Consider the following 14,694-nt stretch of genomic DNA (forward strand, 5'->3'; position numbering starts at 1 on the left):
GAGCCGTGAGATGAGGCGCCTAGTGAACTGACCTCGCCGCTGCCACCAGCTTCCGGGCGGAGGCGGCTGCGGCGGCACTTCCGGAGGCGCTCAAGGCCGGCGGCAGCTCTCTCGTACAGCGCATGCGCAGAAGGTGCTTCCTCCTCCTACGGGACCACTGCCTGCTTTTGGAAAGGGGTTACCGTTCCCGACAATTCAACAAAAACATTATTAGCTATAGGTTTTGTGCAGGCTTTGAGTGCAGCGGATAGCATAAGCTTCCGGCTAGCGGCGATTACACCAAGGATGAACATGTGAAATATCGCAGTTCCTTGACTAAAGCCCAACTCGGTCGTAATGCTATGAGAAATACAGCCAAAGAGAAATAAGGTCCGAGCTCGCAGAATAAATCTTCAACAGAGTGGTGTCTCTCTCACTTCTTTCTCACGAAGGGATGGACAGGCAGCGGATATAACCACCATTCAAACAAAAGTTACACAGACTAAATAATATACTGCTGAGCAAAGTATACTATAAAACAGAATTACAAACAATATAACTCGTAGTCACAAACAATGGTTAAAACACCCATATAGTACAAAGACTCGATCACAAAATCAATATTCATCTAAAGAAAAAATGAAAACAAGCAGAGAACTCAAGCACCACAGAATCCCACAAAAACAGTGACATTCATGATGTGAGTAAGACATGACTAAGAAATCGTACGCTTTAACAAACAAACACTAATCAACAGAATAGCAAATATACTGAAGAAACAAAGATATCACGCTGCTTGCAGAACAAGAGAGACAATCCAGACACACATACAAACAACAATATGCAAAGGAGATAATTAGCTCAAATGGTTCAAATGGCTATGAGCAATATGGGACTTAAACATCTAAGGTCACCAGTCCCCTAGAACTTAGAACTACTTAAGCCTAAATAACCTAAGGACATCACAGACATGCATGCCCGAGCCAGGATTCGAACCTTCGACCGTAGCGGTCACGCGGTTCCAGACTGAAGCGTCTAGAACCACTCGACCACAACGGCTTGCTAGATAATTAGTTAGGAGCAGATATATATATCAGTTAGTGTGTCAAGAATGTGAATCGGTATATCTGGGAACAACGGCGAGGTGTTTCAGAACTAGGTATAAAGAACATATAAGAAGCTGGAAGTAGAACATGAAAATTATTAGAGTGAACAATTACAACGAAAGACACCTGACATTATAGGAAAACCTTTATATACAAATATTCCTTTCCGTGAAAAAGAAAGTAATTAATGACCAAATTATCACAAGCAATAACTCAATAACGTTGTCAGAAATGTAAAGCATAGGCAGACTAAATATTCTCTCTCTCTCTCTCTCTCTCTCTCTCTCTCTCTCACACACACACACACACACACACACACACACACACACACCAAAGAATAAGACTCTCTCACATAAAAAAACAAACACACGCTCACGTAAACGCATGCACGCATGCACACGCACACCACAAACAACAACAAATGAAAAATGTCGAAGCACACATACACAACACGACCAAAAGACGATAGATAAAAACACAGCGACAGTTGGCAACACTTCACATTGTAATAACACACACGTTCAACATACAGTGAAAAGCGTAATCATCTCTAGTATAGAGACCGAGTAAACACATCTCCGGGACCACACACCTGAATTAACAATCCTGGAGATCGTAAGTAACACCAAACGATAATTTAACTCCACGAAACTTATGCTGCAAAAGTTGTTTCTAGCCTGAAAGCCAAGAGGGGACGTGAGCAAAAGTATCATATTAACATAGTTGTAATTACTACATAATGTATTTATTATATACCTAAAAACGAATAAGTAGTACAGGCCACTGAAGATGCTTCATACACACAAGAGCTGAAAACCGTATGGCAAAAAAACAAACTGCCTTTCATTTAGACGCAAAGAAAAAACATACCTTCATGAAATTAAAATACATTTTAAAATACATATAAACAGATGAAAGTAAACGATGATTTTTAAAAGACGTAAGTGGACATTATTTACGCTTTTTACAGTTTTGTAGATGATTTTATTTAATAGTTAAAATATAATAACTTATGATAATTCATTTGTTGCCACCGCACACTCAGCCATATTTCGCTTCAGAGACCACAGGAATATGCTACGTGTTATGACGTGGTGAGAGATAGCGTGTTACGGTGTACCTACTGCCTGCTGTGAGTATATAGCGCCACACGTAGTCGGGCAAGTAAGTTGTCTCGCTCTCTGACTCACTTGCTACATCACCTGACAGCAAGTTATTTACAGCTTCATCTCTGCATGTTCCGACACTTCATTGCTATCACCAGTTGTTTTCTTGATGTATACGGGGGAGTCAATAACTAACGCTACACGTATTTTTCTCGGCCTTGGTTGTAAAAATGAGGAATTTGTACTGGGACATCGTGGAATAGTCCTGATTCAGCCCCTATAGCTTTATGAAGTTCCGACAGTCGGCGGCCCTAAATGTAGCCTTCAAAATGGCATCTGTAATAGATGTGCGTCTCAAGCAGAGAGCTGTCATGGAGTTTCTTGTGACGGAAACGCACAGTATCGTAGATACTTACAGGCTCCCACAGAATGTCTACGGAGACCTGGCAGTGATTCGGTGGACGATGCGCCTGTTGTCAACGAAACAAGGTCGCTCAAACCTCTCCGATCTCCCGTGTGCCAGCCGGCCGCACACAGCCGCGACTTCTGCAATGTTGAAACGTGCCGACACTCTTATTCGAGATGATCGATGGTTCACAGTCAAATACCTCGCTGCTCAACTGGATGTCTCTGTTAGCAGTGCTGACACAATCGTCCAAAAGTTGGGTGCTCAAAGGTGTGTGCCTGCTGGGTTCTGCGCCAACAAACAGAAGACCGTAAAGAATGACGGATGCGCTGCTTGAGAAGCATTACGTGGATGATGACGAGGTTATTGATGCAGCATGACGTTGGCTCCGACGACGACCAGCAGAATAGTATCATGCAGGCATAAAGGCCCTCCCAGTAAGGTCACGTAAGGTGGTCGCATTGAACGGAGATAATGTTCAAAAACAGCTAAGAGTACGTGGTTTCTGGTGTAGTCACAAGCATGCGCGGATTCAAGGAGGACAGAGCGACGGGTTCAAATGGCCCTGAGCGCTATGGGACTTAACATCTGTGGTCATCAGTCCCCTACAACTTAGAACTACTTAAACCTAACTAATCTAAGGACATCACAACCATCCATGCCCGAGGCAGAATTCAAACCTGCGACCGTAGCAGTCGCGCGGTTCCGGACTGAGCGCCTAGAACCGCTAGACCAAGAGCGACGGGGTGGGGAGCTAGGTAATGGGAGCTGGGACTGACGGAGTACATCGAAGAAGTTCAAAGAAAGGCAGCACGTTTTGTATTATCGCGAAATATGGGAGTGTCACAGAAATGATACAGGATTTGGGCTGGACATCATTAAAATAAAGGCGTTTTTCGTTGCGACGGAATCTTCTCATGAAATGCCAATCACCAACTTTCTCCTCCGAATGCGAAAATATTTTGTTGACACCGACCTACATAGGGAGAAACGATCACAACGATAAAATAAGGGAAATCAGAGCTCGTACGGAAAGATATAGGCGTTCATTCTTTCCTCGCGCTATACGAGATTGGAATAATAGCGAGTTGTGAAAGTGGTTCGATGAACCCTCTGCCAGGCGCTTAAATGTGATTTGCAGAGTATCGATGTAGATGTAGATCACGGTGTACACGACTTAAAGGAATTCTGCTATCGTGGTAGCAAAATTATTCGTGCAAGACGAAGCAAGAAGGACTTGAAAAGCAGACTGGCATAGGCAAAGAGTGGATTCCTGTGCAAGAGAATGCTACTGGTATCAAACATTGACCTTAATTGGTGGAAGAAATTTCTGAGAATGTACATTTGGAACACAGCGTTGTATGGTAGTGAATCATGGACAGTGAGAAAATAACAACAGAAGAGAATGGGAGCGATTGAGATGTGGTCCTACAAAAAAAGTTGAAAACAAGGTGGAATGATAGGATAGGTGATGATGAGGTTTTCTGTGAAATCGGCAAAAGAAAGGACGCATGGAAAATACTGACAAGAAGAAGGGACAGGACGATAGAATATGTGTTAAGGAATCAGGGAATAACCTCCTTGGTACTAAAGTGAACTGTAGAGGCTAAAAACTGTAGAGGGAGATACAGATTTGAATACCTCCAACAAATAATTGAGCACATAGGGAACAAGTGTTACTCTGAGATGAAGAGGTTAGCGCAGGAGATGAATTCGTGGCGGGCTGCATCAAAACACAAAAAAGGGGATGTTGTAAGGGAACTTAGTATATAAATTGTTGATAAGGAACCTATGCCCGGAAATGTACAGTTTCGATATAAAATAAGTTAGAAAATCGGTTCATTTTCAAATTTCCCGTTTTACTAATACGTTACGCGCACAAACTGAGAAGAGGACACCTTTGTTAGCCTCCGTTGTAGCTACGACCTCACATACCATTTTCGTCCATTTACAACAACAGCTGCGAGAAACTGGTTCATTCGCAAAAGGGAAGGGTGACTGTGGTACTCGATTGCGCTCACTCTTGACTTTCAAGAGGACGCCCTTCGTCACGTAGATGAGAACCAGATGTCGAGTAAGTTACTCGAAACATTGCTCATGCCATGGTTCCTGTAGAAGAAACAAGTCAGAGTTCATTGTCTCCGCTTGTGCGTATCGTGAAGAAGGATGTTTAAAATTGATCTGACCTTCAATCTTATTTTACAGCCACATTGTACAGATTCAAATGGTTCAAATGGCTCTAAGCACTATGAGATTTAACATCTGAGGTCATCATTTCCCTAGACTTAGAACTACTTAAACCCAACTAACCTAAGGACATCACACACATCCATGCCCGAGGCAGGATTCGAACCTGCGATCGTAGCGTTCCCGCGGTTCCAGACTGTAGCGCCTAGAACCGCTCGGCCACTCCGGCGGGCGCGCAGCAATCGCCGACATAGTGTAGCTGAGGCGGAATAAGGGGAACCAGCTAGCATTTGCCGAGGCAGATGGAAAACCGCCTGAAAACCATCCACAGACTGGCCGGCTCACCGGACCTCGACATAAATCCGCCGGGCGGATTCGTGCCGGGGACCGGCACTCCTTCCCGCCCGCTCCTTCCCGGGCGGGCTCCAGTCATCCCATAGTGACCCATTCGTAAGGAGAAAATAAATGAAAACTGTTAAGACGTAGTTTTGGGCCAGAATGAGAAACCAAGAAGTGGCTGCCACAAAATAGAGGGGTGTTCTACCTTGACCAAATCCGTCAAGTAAATAGCTATTGACGGAGAACCGCACTTACCGCTCCTCCGATCTATACGGAATCGCGAACACGGGGCGCGGCCACGTGCTCTCTCATAGTGACGACAGGGAAGTAAACAGCTTGCCTGTGGACGGCAGGCGCGTGCGCTGATGATGCGCGGGCTCGGCCGAATGGTTGGTAGTCTTTTGTAGGATACACGAATGGTGAATAAGTAGAAGGAATATTTGGACAAACAGAACAAAAACTTAAAAAAAAACAATCTGTAGAATACCATTGTGTTACTGACAGTTGACATTCATATTTTTTCCAAGCCACGCCTGCAAATTATGAAGCTAGGGCGTAAAAGAGGAATATCACATGCATGTATTACGGCAACGAAACAGATATGCCGGCAGTGTCCACTGACTATACCTTAAAAGTTTAAGAAACATTAAGAACTTTAAAATTCTAAAAATTATTGTTTCATCAGAAGTTTTAAAAAATTGTTCACTTTGACAGTTAAAAGGATCCAAGACTGTAGTGAATTTTGATACATACTAAGAGAAGATGAAACTTAAGAAACTGAAGATGTGGCTTTTAGTGTCACGAAACTGGTAGTGATCCAATAATAAAGGAGTAAATACAGTAGAAGCGGTTTGTTAATACGGAGGACGCCTCCTGGACCCACCCACTGCCGCTGCGTCCCACGCTGCGGTCTCTCACCCCTCGTATACTCGGGCAGTGTAGCAGCCGGCAGCGGCACGGCCCCCACCCCTGGCCGCTCTTTGTCCCCGGCCGCCCGCCTCCGTTGTGCCTCCCGCCGTTCAATGTATTCATCAGATACACATCACATCGCATCGCCACATCGGCGGGCGGAACAAGGCGACGGCCAACGCCTTAGGTCTGCCCGCTTCTGGGAATATCTCACGAAACTTCTAGTGGCCGCACGATTACGGGCTGCCTCGGCGTTTTTATTTTTAAGAAATTACCGCCGGGGTGCGCGGAGGGGAGCGGCTGAGTCTCGGCGTTAGTGGTGAGCCTTCTTCCTCCACAGCCTGCCCCCCGAGTAATTTGGAGCACGCAAGTGCGGCCGTAGGGCGTGCGTGCCGGGCCGCGGCCGCGCTGCGCCACGCGGGCTGCCGCATCGCACGCCGCCGCGCCTGGCGAGCTGCGAACGGCCGAGGCCGTACTCACACGGGGCGCGGGCCACTTTGGTGGAATTTCGCGTTCAGGAGCTTTCCCAAGCGGGAAAGGCTGAATCAGTCAGACACGTCCGGCAGTTCTCTCGAAGTCCGTCTTTATACTGAATGGTAGCGGAGTCTCGGCTGTTCAATATAAAACATTAACCGAAATACCAAATACCTAGACAACAGAACGCAGCATGTCATTCTCAATGGAGAGAAGTCTTCCGATGTAAGAGTGAGTTCAGGTGTGCCGCAGGGGAGTGTCGTAGGACCGTTGCTATTCATAATATACATAAATGACCTTGTGGATGACATCGGAAGTTCACTGAGGCTTTTTGTGGATGATGCTGTGGTATATCTAGAGGTTGTAACAATGAAAAATTGTACTGAAATGCCGGAGGATCTGCAGCGAATGGTGCGGGGAATGGCAATCGAATCTCAATGTAGACAAGTGTAATGTGCTGCGAATACATAGAAAGAAAGATCCCTTATGTTTTAGCTACAATATAGCAGGTCAGCAACTGGAAGCAGTTAATTCCATAAATTATCTGGGAGTACGCATTAGGAGTGATTTAAAATGGAATGATCATATAAAGTTGATCGTTCGTAAAGCAGATACCAGACTGAGATTCATTGGAAGAATCCTAAGGAAATCCAATCCGAAAACAAAGGAAGTAGGTTACAGTACGCTTGTTCGCCCACTGCTTGAATACTGCTCACCAGTGTGGGATCCGTACCAGATAGCGTTGGTAGAAGAGAGAGAGAAGATCCAACGGAGGGCAGCGCGCTTCGTTACAGGATCATTTAGTAATTGCGAAAGCGTTACGGAGATGATAGATAAACTCCAGTGGAAGACTCTGCAGGAGAGACGCTCAGTAGCTCGGTACGGGCTTTTGTTGAAGTTTCGAGAACATACCTTCACCGAGGAGTCAAGCAGTATATTGCTCTCTCCTACGTATATCTCGAGAAGAGACCATGAGGATAAAATCAGAGAGATTAGAGCCCACACAGACGCATACCGACAATCCTTCTTTCCACGAACAATACGAGACTGGAATAGAAGGGAGAACCGATAGATGTACTCAAGGTACCCTCCCCCACACATCGTCAGGTGCCTTGCGGAGTATGGATGTAGATGTAGATGTAGATGTAGATGTAGAGACCTTCAGGCGTCTAAATTGCTGCATACACGGCGAGAGTTTATGCTGCTTGTCTTCGTAATTGCTAACCCTACCTTGCACAGCAACGTAGCCGAATGTCTCCCCTATTGAGGAAAAAAAAAATGGTTCAAATGGCTCTAAGCACTATGGAATATAACATCTCTGGTCATCAGTCCCCAAGAACTTAGAACTACTTAAACCTAACTAACCTAAGGACATCACACACATCCATGCCCGAGGCAGGATTCGAACCTGCGACCGCAGCAGCAGCGCGGTTCCTGACTAAAGCGCCTAGAACCACTCGGCAATAACGGCCGGCCCTATTGAGAATGCTTGGAGGACTTTGGGCAGGACCCTCCAATCATCTTTCGATTTTGACAATCTAAATGCACCAGTTGGGCAGAATGTGGCACTGTACCCCTCAGGAGCACATCCAACAACTTTGTCAATCAATGTCAAGCCGAACAGCCCCTTGCATAAGGGCCGGATGGCACCAAAGCGTTACTCTCTTGCTCAATTTATAAAGCTCTTTCTCTTTTATCTGAAATTCTAATCATTTGTGTGGTGTGCGTAGTACTGTAAGACCTTCGGTACACACACCATCAAATTATTTGACTTGTCGCTCTAACGAAGTAAGCGAGTGTCAGCAATATGTCTCGTGGTCTTATCGAGGCGTGTTTATCTTCTGCCGTTAGCTCAGACGATAGAAATGCCACTTGCACCCTTAGTGTAGCAGATTGACGTGACCAGCTATAAACAGAACTTGATTAATTTTCACACACATTTATTAAAATAATAAAAAGGATAGACATTACGTAACTTGATTCTGGAAGCTATTTACAATTGACAATCTGAAGTTCCTTTGGTCTTGGTACGTTAATCGTATTCTCACATATCTCTGATAATTGACAAAGTGTCTATACATGTATCTTCATGGCTATGTACAGGAATATGATAATCTTCTTAGGTGCAGGCTGAAAATTGACTATAGACTGGTACAGACTAATGCAGACTGGTACAGACTGGTGCAGACAAATGCAGACTGACTAATCGGAGGTCTGTACACTCGTTATAATACCTCGCGCGTTCAGGTATCACTGCGCGAGTGTGACCCGCGAGGAGAAAAGGTTCTACGTTAGAAGCAATCTCATTGCCTGCGTTACATATTAATACGCGGATCGGCGGAAGCAGAATTTGGTCCACCTCTAAGGCAGCGCCATCTCGTAGTGCGGAGACAGACGAGCGCTGCGCCTGCGCTGTTGTGCTTAGCGGGGCGCGCTCTAGTGGGAAAGTTGTGTACGCGCTGAGTACGCGGAACTATGTACACAACAATTTGTTACTCTGTATATGCACATCACATCTACCGATTTCCGTCCGATTCGGGTAATTCCTTTGCCGTGCGTCTTTTTTTTTCCCCTAGAATGTACATGAACATTATTGCGGACCGTCTGCATCCTGCCACGCTTCATATCTTCCCCAATTGCTATAGCATCTCCCTATAGGCCAGAATAATGTTTCAGTGGTTTGGGGAGTATGTTAGTGAACTTACGTCAGTGCTTTGAACGCCAAATTCGCCTGATCTGAACCCGAAGAACTACGTGTTGGACACTCATGAGCGCCAGTTGATTTATGAGAAGTGCGTGACCTTTGTGTAGATTTCTAATGCCCCATGCCTCCGGAAACCTACCGAGGATTTGTCGAATCCATGCCATTCAGAATCTCTGCTGTTGTGCGTTCGAAAGGCGGGTCAACATGCTATTAAGATGTTGGTTACAATCTGTTTGTTCATCAGGGGGTACTTGCTTATTAGACAGGAGTTTTTTTTTTTTTAATTCATACACACATGTGCCATGCACAATTTTTGTGATGAGGGTCGCAGGTTCGAATCCTGCCTCGGGCGTGGATGTGTTTGATGTCCTTAGGTTAGTTAGGTTTAAGTAGTTCTAAGTTATAGGGGACTGATGACCTCAGACGTTGAGTCCCATAGTGCTCAGAGCAATTAAACAGTTTGAAAAGCTTGTAACGTTGTTGGAGGATAGGTTTTGGTGAGAAATATTAGTTAAGAACAATATTCGATACACTGCGCCGCTTCCGAATTAATTGGCATTGAAGTTAACCAACCAGGTCGTTCCGCGCGTAGATTCAAGCTGTCCGACAGATGCACTTAGTGTGGATGACAGCGCAAGATACTTCGGCTCGGGCTCGGTCCTTACTGCTGTCAAATGCCATATTTTTGTATCGCTCTCTTGCTCGGTTTTAGGTAACCAAATGGAAAAGAACACGTTTGGTGACACCTTTGGGCGGGCCGCTTGAATTTGCGATCTCAAAGGCTAACTTTAATGCTAATTAACTCGGAAACAGCGCAAGGTGTCGATATTCTTGTTAACAATTATTTCCCCGTACAACCTATTCTTCAACACCCTTACAAGTTATTCAGACTGTTTCTGACCACCCTTTATATGGCGCTCAAACCACAAAGTTTGTTTTGTTAAAATGGGCGCGCTTAAAATAGGTACGTTGTTTGGGCTAGCGATCGGAAAAGATGAGCGGAGAAAGTCGCGAAGGCGAATGTGGAGTTGATCGACTGTACACTGAACTGATAGCACGATAATGCTTTTAACCTTTTAAAATACGCTTGAAAGCGCCTCGGATGGGAAGTCTTTATTGTGATAGTTGTTAGTTTTAACATTACAGCCGGCCGGGTGGCCGAGTGGTTCTAGGCGCTACAGTCTCGAACCGCGAGACTGCTACGGTCGCAGGTTCGAATCCTGCCTCTGGCGTGGATGTGTGTGATGTCCTCGGCGTAATTAGGTTTAAGTAGTTCTAAGTTCTAGGGGACTGATGACCTCAGAAGTTAAGTCCCATAGTGCTCAGAGCCATTTGAACTTTTTTTTTTATTTTTAACATTAGACAGACACTGCACCTATATGACTACGCCTAGCAAATGGCACATTTGCTCCCTTATGCACATGGTAGCCTTGTTGTCTGTAATCGACCGGTCAGTGACGTAAATAGCAATCCGGAATGAATTTTCAATTTTCAGCAGAGTGTGTGCCGATTTGAAAGCTCCTGTCAGATTTCCTGCTGTATGGGGCTCAAACAGGTAAAGGCTCAATCGTACCAGGTTCGAGTCTCTTCCGGCACAATGGAAGCTTAAGTGCCCTATCAGGAAGATTCAGGTCACCGCACAGTCCACTGCAGAGTGAAAATTCATTCTGGTAACAGTCTTCAGGATGTGGCTAAGCCATGTCTCTACAACATAAGAATGCTAGTCCCACAAGATATATATAACTTCTGTGGTATTTGGAAGCTCGAAGAGGAGATACTGGTGGAAGCAAAGCTGTGAGCAGGGGTTATGAGCCATGCTTATATACCTCAGTCGGCCAGAAATAAAAAAAAAAAAAAAAAAAAACAAAAAGTCGATAGAGCACGTGCACACGAAAAGCAAACGTCACAAGTTCCAATCCTGGTCCAGCAACCAGTTTTAATCAGTAAACACAAATCTAGCCGTTAATTCGTCCATATTCGCTAGCACATTCACAAAATCGAACAAATGTACTAGGAGTTTCTTCATACATGTAATAGAATACACCGGTACGTACTACTATAAATTCGCACGGAAGTCTCAGAATTTTTTTTAAGCCATGAAGGCGAATAAAACATTTGCAGATATCAGGCAATGCCTTGTGGTTGAACGCCCTCTGACAGCAAACTGCGTTTTCTTTATTCAGTTCATTGTGACAGTTGGTTGAGTGCGGGTCTGTTAGGGCTTGTTACTGTATTCCAAATGGTTCAAATGGCTCTGGGCACTATGGGACTTAACATCTGAGGTCATCGGTCCCCTAGAACTTAGAACTACTCAAACCCAACTAACCTAAGGCCAGAACACACATCCATGCCAGAGGCAGGATTGGAACCTGCGACCGTAGAGGTCGCGCGGTTCCAGACTGAACAGCCTAGAACCGCTCGGCCACACCGGGCGGCTGCCGGATTCTGTTTGCGAAAATGGAAGCAAAAACGGAGCAACGACGCTTCTGAGACTTACGAACTATTGAAAACAGTTTACGGAGATAATTGTATTAGCCAGTCAAATCTTTCTGTCTGGTTCAACAGATCTAAAAATGGCCGCGATTCATTTGAAGATGAACCACGGTCCGGCCATCCTTCCACCTCAAAAACGAATGAAAATGTTGTGAAGTTCGCGACTTAGTGCACTCTGATCGTAGACTTACAACTAGGGAGTTAGCTGATGAACTTAAGTTTCTACGCAGTTCAGTCAATTTTAGCTGAAGATTTGAGCATGTGTCGAGTATCCGCAAAATTCATTCCAAGAGCGTTGTCAAGTGACCAGAGACAATACCGACTTGAAGTGTGCTAATAATCGATAAATCGGACTAAAAATGACCCAGCTTTTGTAAATAGGGTAATTAGAGGTGACGAATCGTGGGGTATGGAAGCGAAACCAAAGTGCAGTCTTCGCAGTGGAAGACTCCAGGTTCACCACGATCGAAAAAAGCACGGCAAAGTCGGTCGAAAGTGAAGATAATGTTGGTGATTTTTTTCGATTCTACCGGTATTGTGCATCATGAATTTACCCCTGAAGGACAGACAATTAACGAGGAGTACTACAAATGTGTCCTTGAGCGTTTGCCCGAAAAGGTGCGGAAGAAAAGGAAAGACAGGAGTTGGGTGCCACATCATGACAATGCTCCGGCTCATCGTGCCTTCTCCAGCGTTGAATTTTTTACCATATTCAACATTCCCGTGCTTCCACAACCACCATATTCCCCTGATTTTGCCCCTGCGAACTTCTACCTGTTTCCTAAACTGAAATTTTCACTGAAAGGGAAGCGATTTGACTCGATTGAAGACATCCAGGCAAATACGGAGAGCGTCCTTAATACACTTCAGGAAAAAAATTTCCAGGAGTGTTTCCAAAAGTGATAAAACCGTTAGAGTCGGTGTATTCAATCAGAAGGGGACTATTCTGAAGGAAATGCATCACAATAGCATGTAAGTACCACCATTGTACAATTACAAGCCGATTCTTAAAACTTTCCAATCACACATCGTATATGTTTGCGTGGCGGCTTGTAGTATAGCTCCGTGAGTTTTTATGAAGGTTTAATTCCAAGCCGCGCGGGATTAGCCGAGCGGTCTAAGGCGCTGCAGTCATGGACTGTGCGGCTGGTCCCGGCGGAGGTCCGAGTCCTCCCTCGGGCATGGGTGTGTGTGTTTGTCCTTAGGAAAATTTAGGTTAAGTAGTGTGTAAGCTTAGGGGCTGATGACCTTAGCAGTTAGGTCCCATAAGATTTCACACACATTTGAACAATTTTTAATTCCAATAAAATAGAATAATAGCTTTGAAAACGAATTATTGTTGATGTTTAAGTACCATTACAGCCCAGTATGCATAATGAAGCATTGCGCAACATTACTGAACTGTTAGCGGCTGTTAAACGGTGGTTCTTTGCATTGAATACGCGGCCCTTTTATTAAGGAGTTCCCTCCTACCCCTCCCGGGCAGCCGGCTATACCTGCCGCGACCCCTGTCAATAATCAGACCGGCTTCGCTGTCTAATGATTTTCAAATAAGATGCCCCCATTTGAAGAATTAATTACGCTCCCTTTAATCACATAATCGCGTATTCAATTAATTTCGGCTTCTCGTTAAAATGAAGCTAGGGTGGAATCAGGTCGATCAAATGCAAACTTGTAAAGAGCAAAGCATTGTGATGCAAGTAAGCGCGATATCAGTCCTTCAGCTGAAATTAAATATACGACAGTTTAAAAAAATTTAACCTATTGGCCAGCGATATTATTCTACAGAAATCCGCTGGTGTTAGTAGTCACACCCAGCTATAATCTAATTCATCCAACAGTCAATTTAGGAGAGACCGGAGAAAATTGATGAGAGGTTTAATATGACCAATCCATTCATATAAGTTCATACCTTTACGAGGGGCGTTCAATAAGCAATTAAACGCTTTATGATGAAAACAGGTTGATTTTATTCAGGATTCCAAGCACTCCGTTTTCAGGCCACAAGTGGCCCATCGGGACCATCCGACATCCGTGTCATCCTCAGATGAGGATGCGGATAGCAGAGGCGTGTGGTCAGCACACTGCTCTTCCATTCGTTACACTAGTTTTCTGTGACCGCAGCCGCTACTATTCGGTCGAGTAGCTCCTCAATTGGCACCACGAGGCTGAGTGCACCCCCAGAAACGGCAACACCGCATGGCGGCCCGGATGGTCACCCATACAGGTGCCGGCTTCACCCAACAGACCTTAACTTCGGTGATCTGACGGGAACCGGCGTTTCCACTGCGGCAAGGCCGTTGCCCCAGGATTCCAATACACCATATTATTCCCCACTCTTCTAGCTACAAAACCCTGCTTCTCAACATAATCTCCGTTCACTGCGATTGCCTAACGCCAACTTACTGTGAGAGCCTGATACCACTGTACTGGTCGACGTCGGAGCCAACGTCTTGTTGTGTCAATAAATCACCCCATCGTCCACGTACTGTTTCCTGCAGACTGCATCCCTCATTGGGCCAAACGGTTGGAAGTTGGAAAGTGCGAGATCAGGGCTGTAGGGTGGACGAGGAAAAACAAACCAAAGATGTTTTTTGAGCTCCTGTAGCGTGCGCAGACTTGTGTGAGGCCTTTTAGTGTCGTGGAGAAGGAGATCACCTCGATGAGAGTGTCCGCACGTCCCAACATTGTAGGAGTCACAGCTGTGTGCGGCCGGCCAGCACGAAGGAGACTGGACAGCGTTGCGCGACCCTGTTGCGATGATGACAGACGCGGCGCGTGGAGTAGGCGCGTGGTTAGAGGCGCCATGTCATGGATTGCGCGGCTCCTCCCGCCGGAGGTTCGAGTCCACCCTCCGGTATGGGTGTGTGTGTAGTTCTTAGCATAAATTAGTTTACGTTAGTAGTGTGTAAGTCTAGGGACTGAAGACTTTAGCAGTTTGCTCCCTTACACACATTTGAAAATTTGATGACAGACGCCTCGCCCAACGTT

General features: G+C 45.4%; 1 protein-coding gene across 1 annotated transcript in view; it reads right to left on the reverse strand.

Moving 5' to 3' along the window:
* The window catches only part of LOC126188673 (homeobox protein engrailed-1-like), an 88,060-nt gene that overhangs the window by 54,652 nt on the left and 18,714 nt on the right, over positions 1 to 14,694 (reverse strand). The window contains exon 3 of the mRNA XM_049930279.1: positions 33 to 161. Within this exon, the coding sequence (XP_049786236.1) occupies positions 33 to 161 (129 nt within the window). The remainder of the gene's footprint in view (positions 1 to 32; positions 162 to 14,694) is intronic.

The sequence above is a fragment of the Schistocerca cancellata genome, chromosome 5 (genome assembly GCF_023864275.1).
Source record: "Schistocerca cancellata isolate TAMUIC-IGC-003103 chromosome 5, iqSchCanc2.1, whole genome shotgun sequence".
In the NCBI taxonomy this organism is placed as follows: domain Eukaryota; kingdom Metazoa; phylum Arthropoda; class Insecta; order Orthoptera; family Acrididae; genus Schistocerca; species Schistocerca cancellata.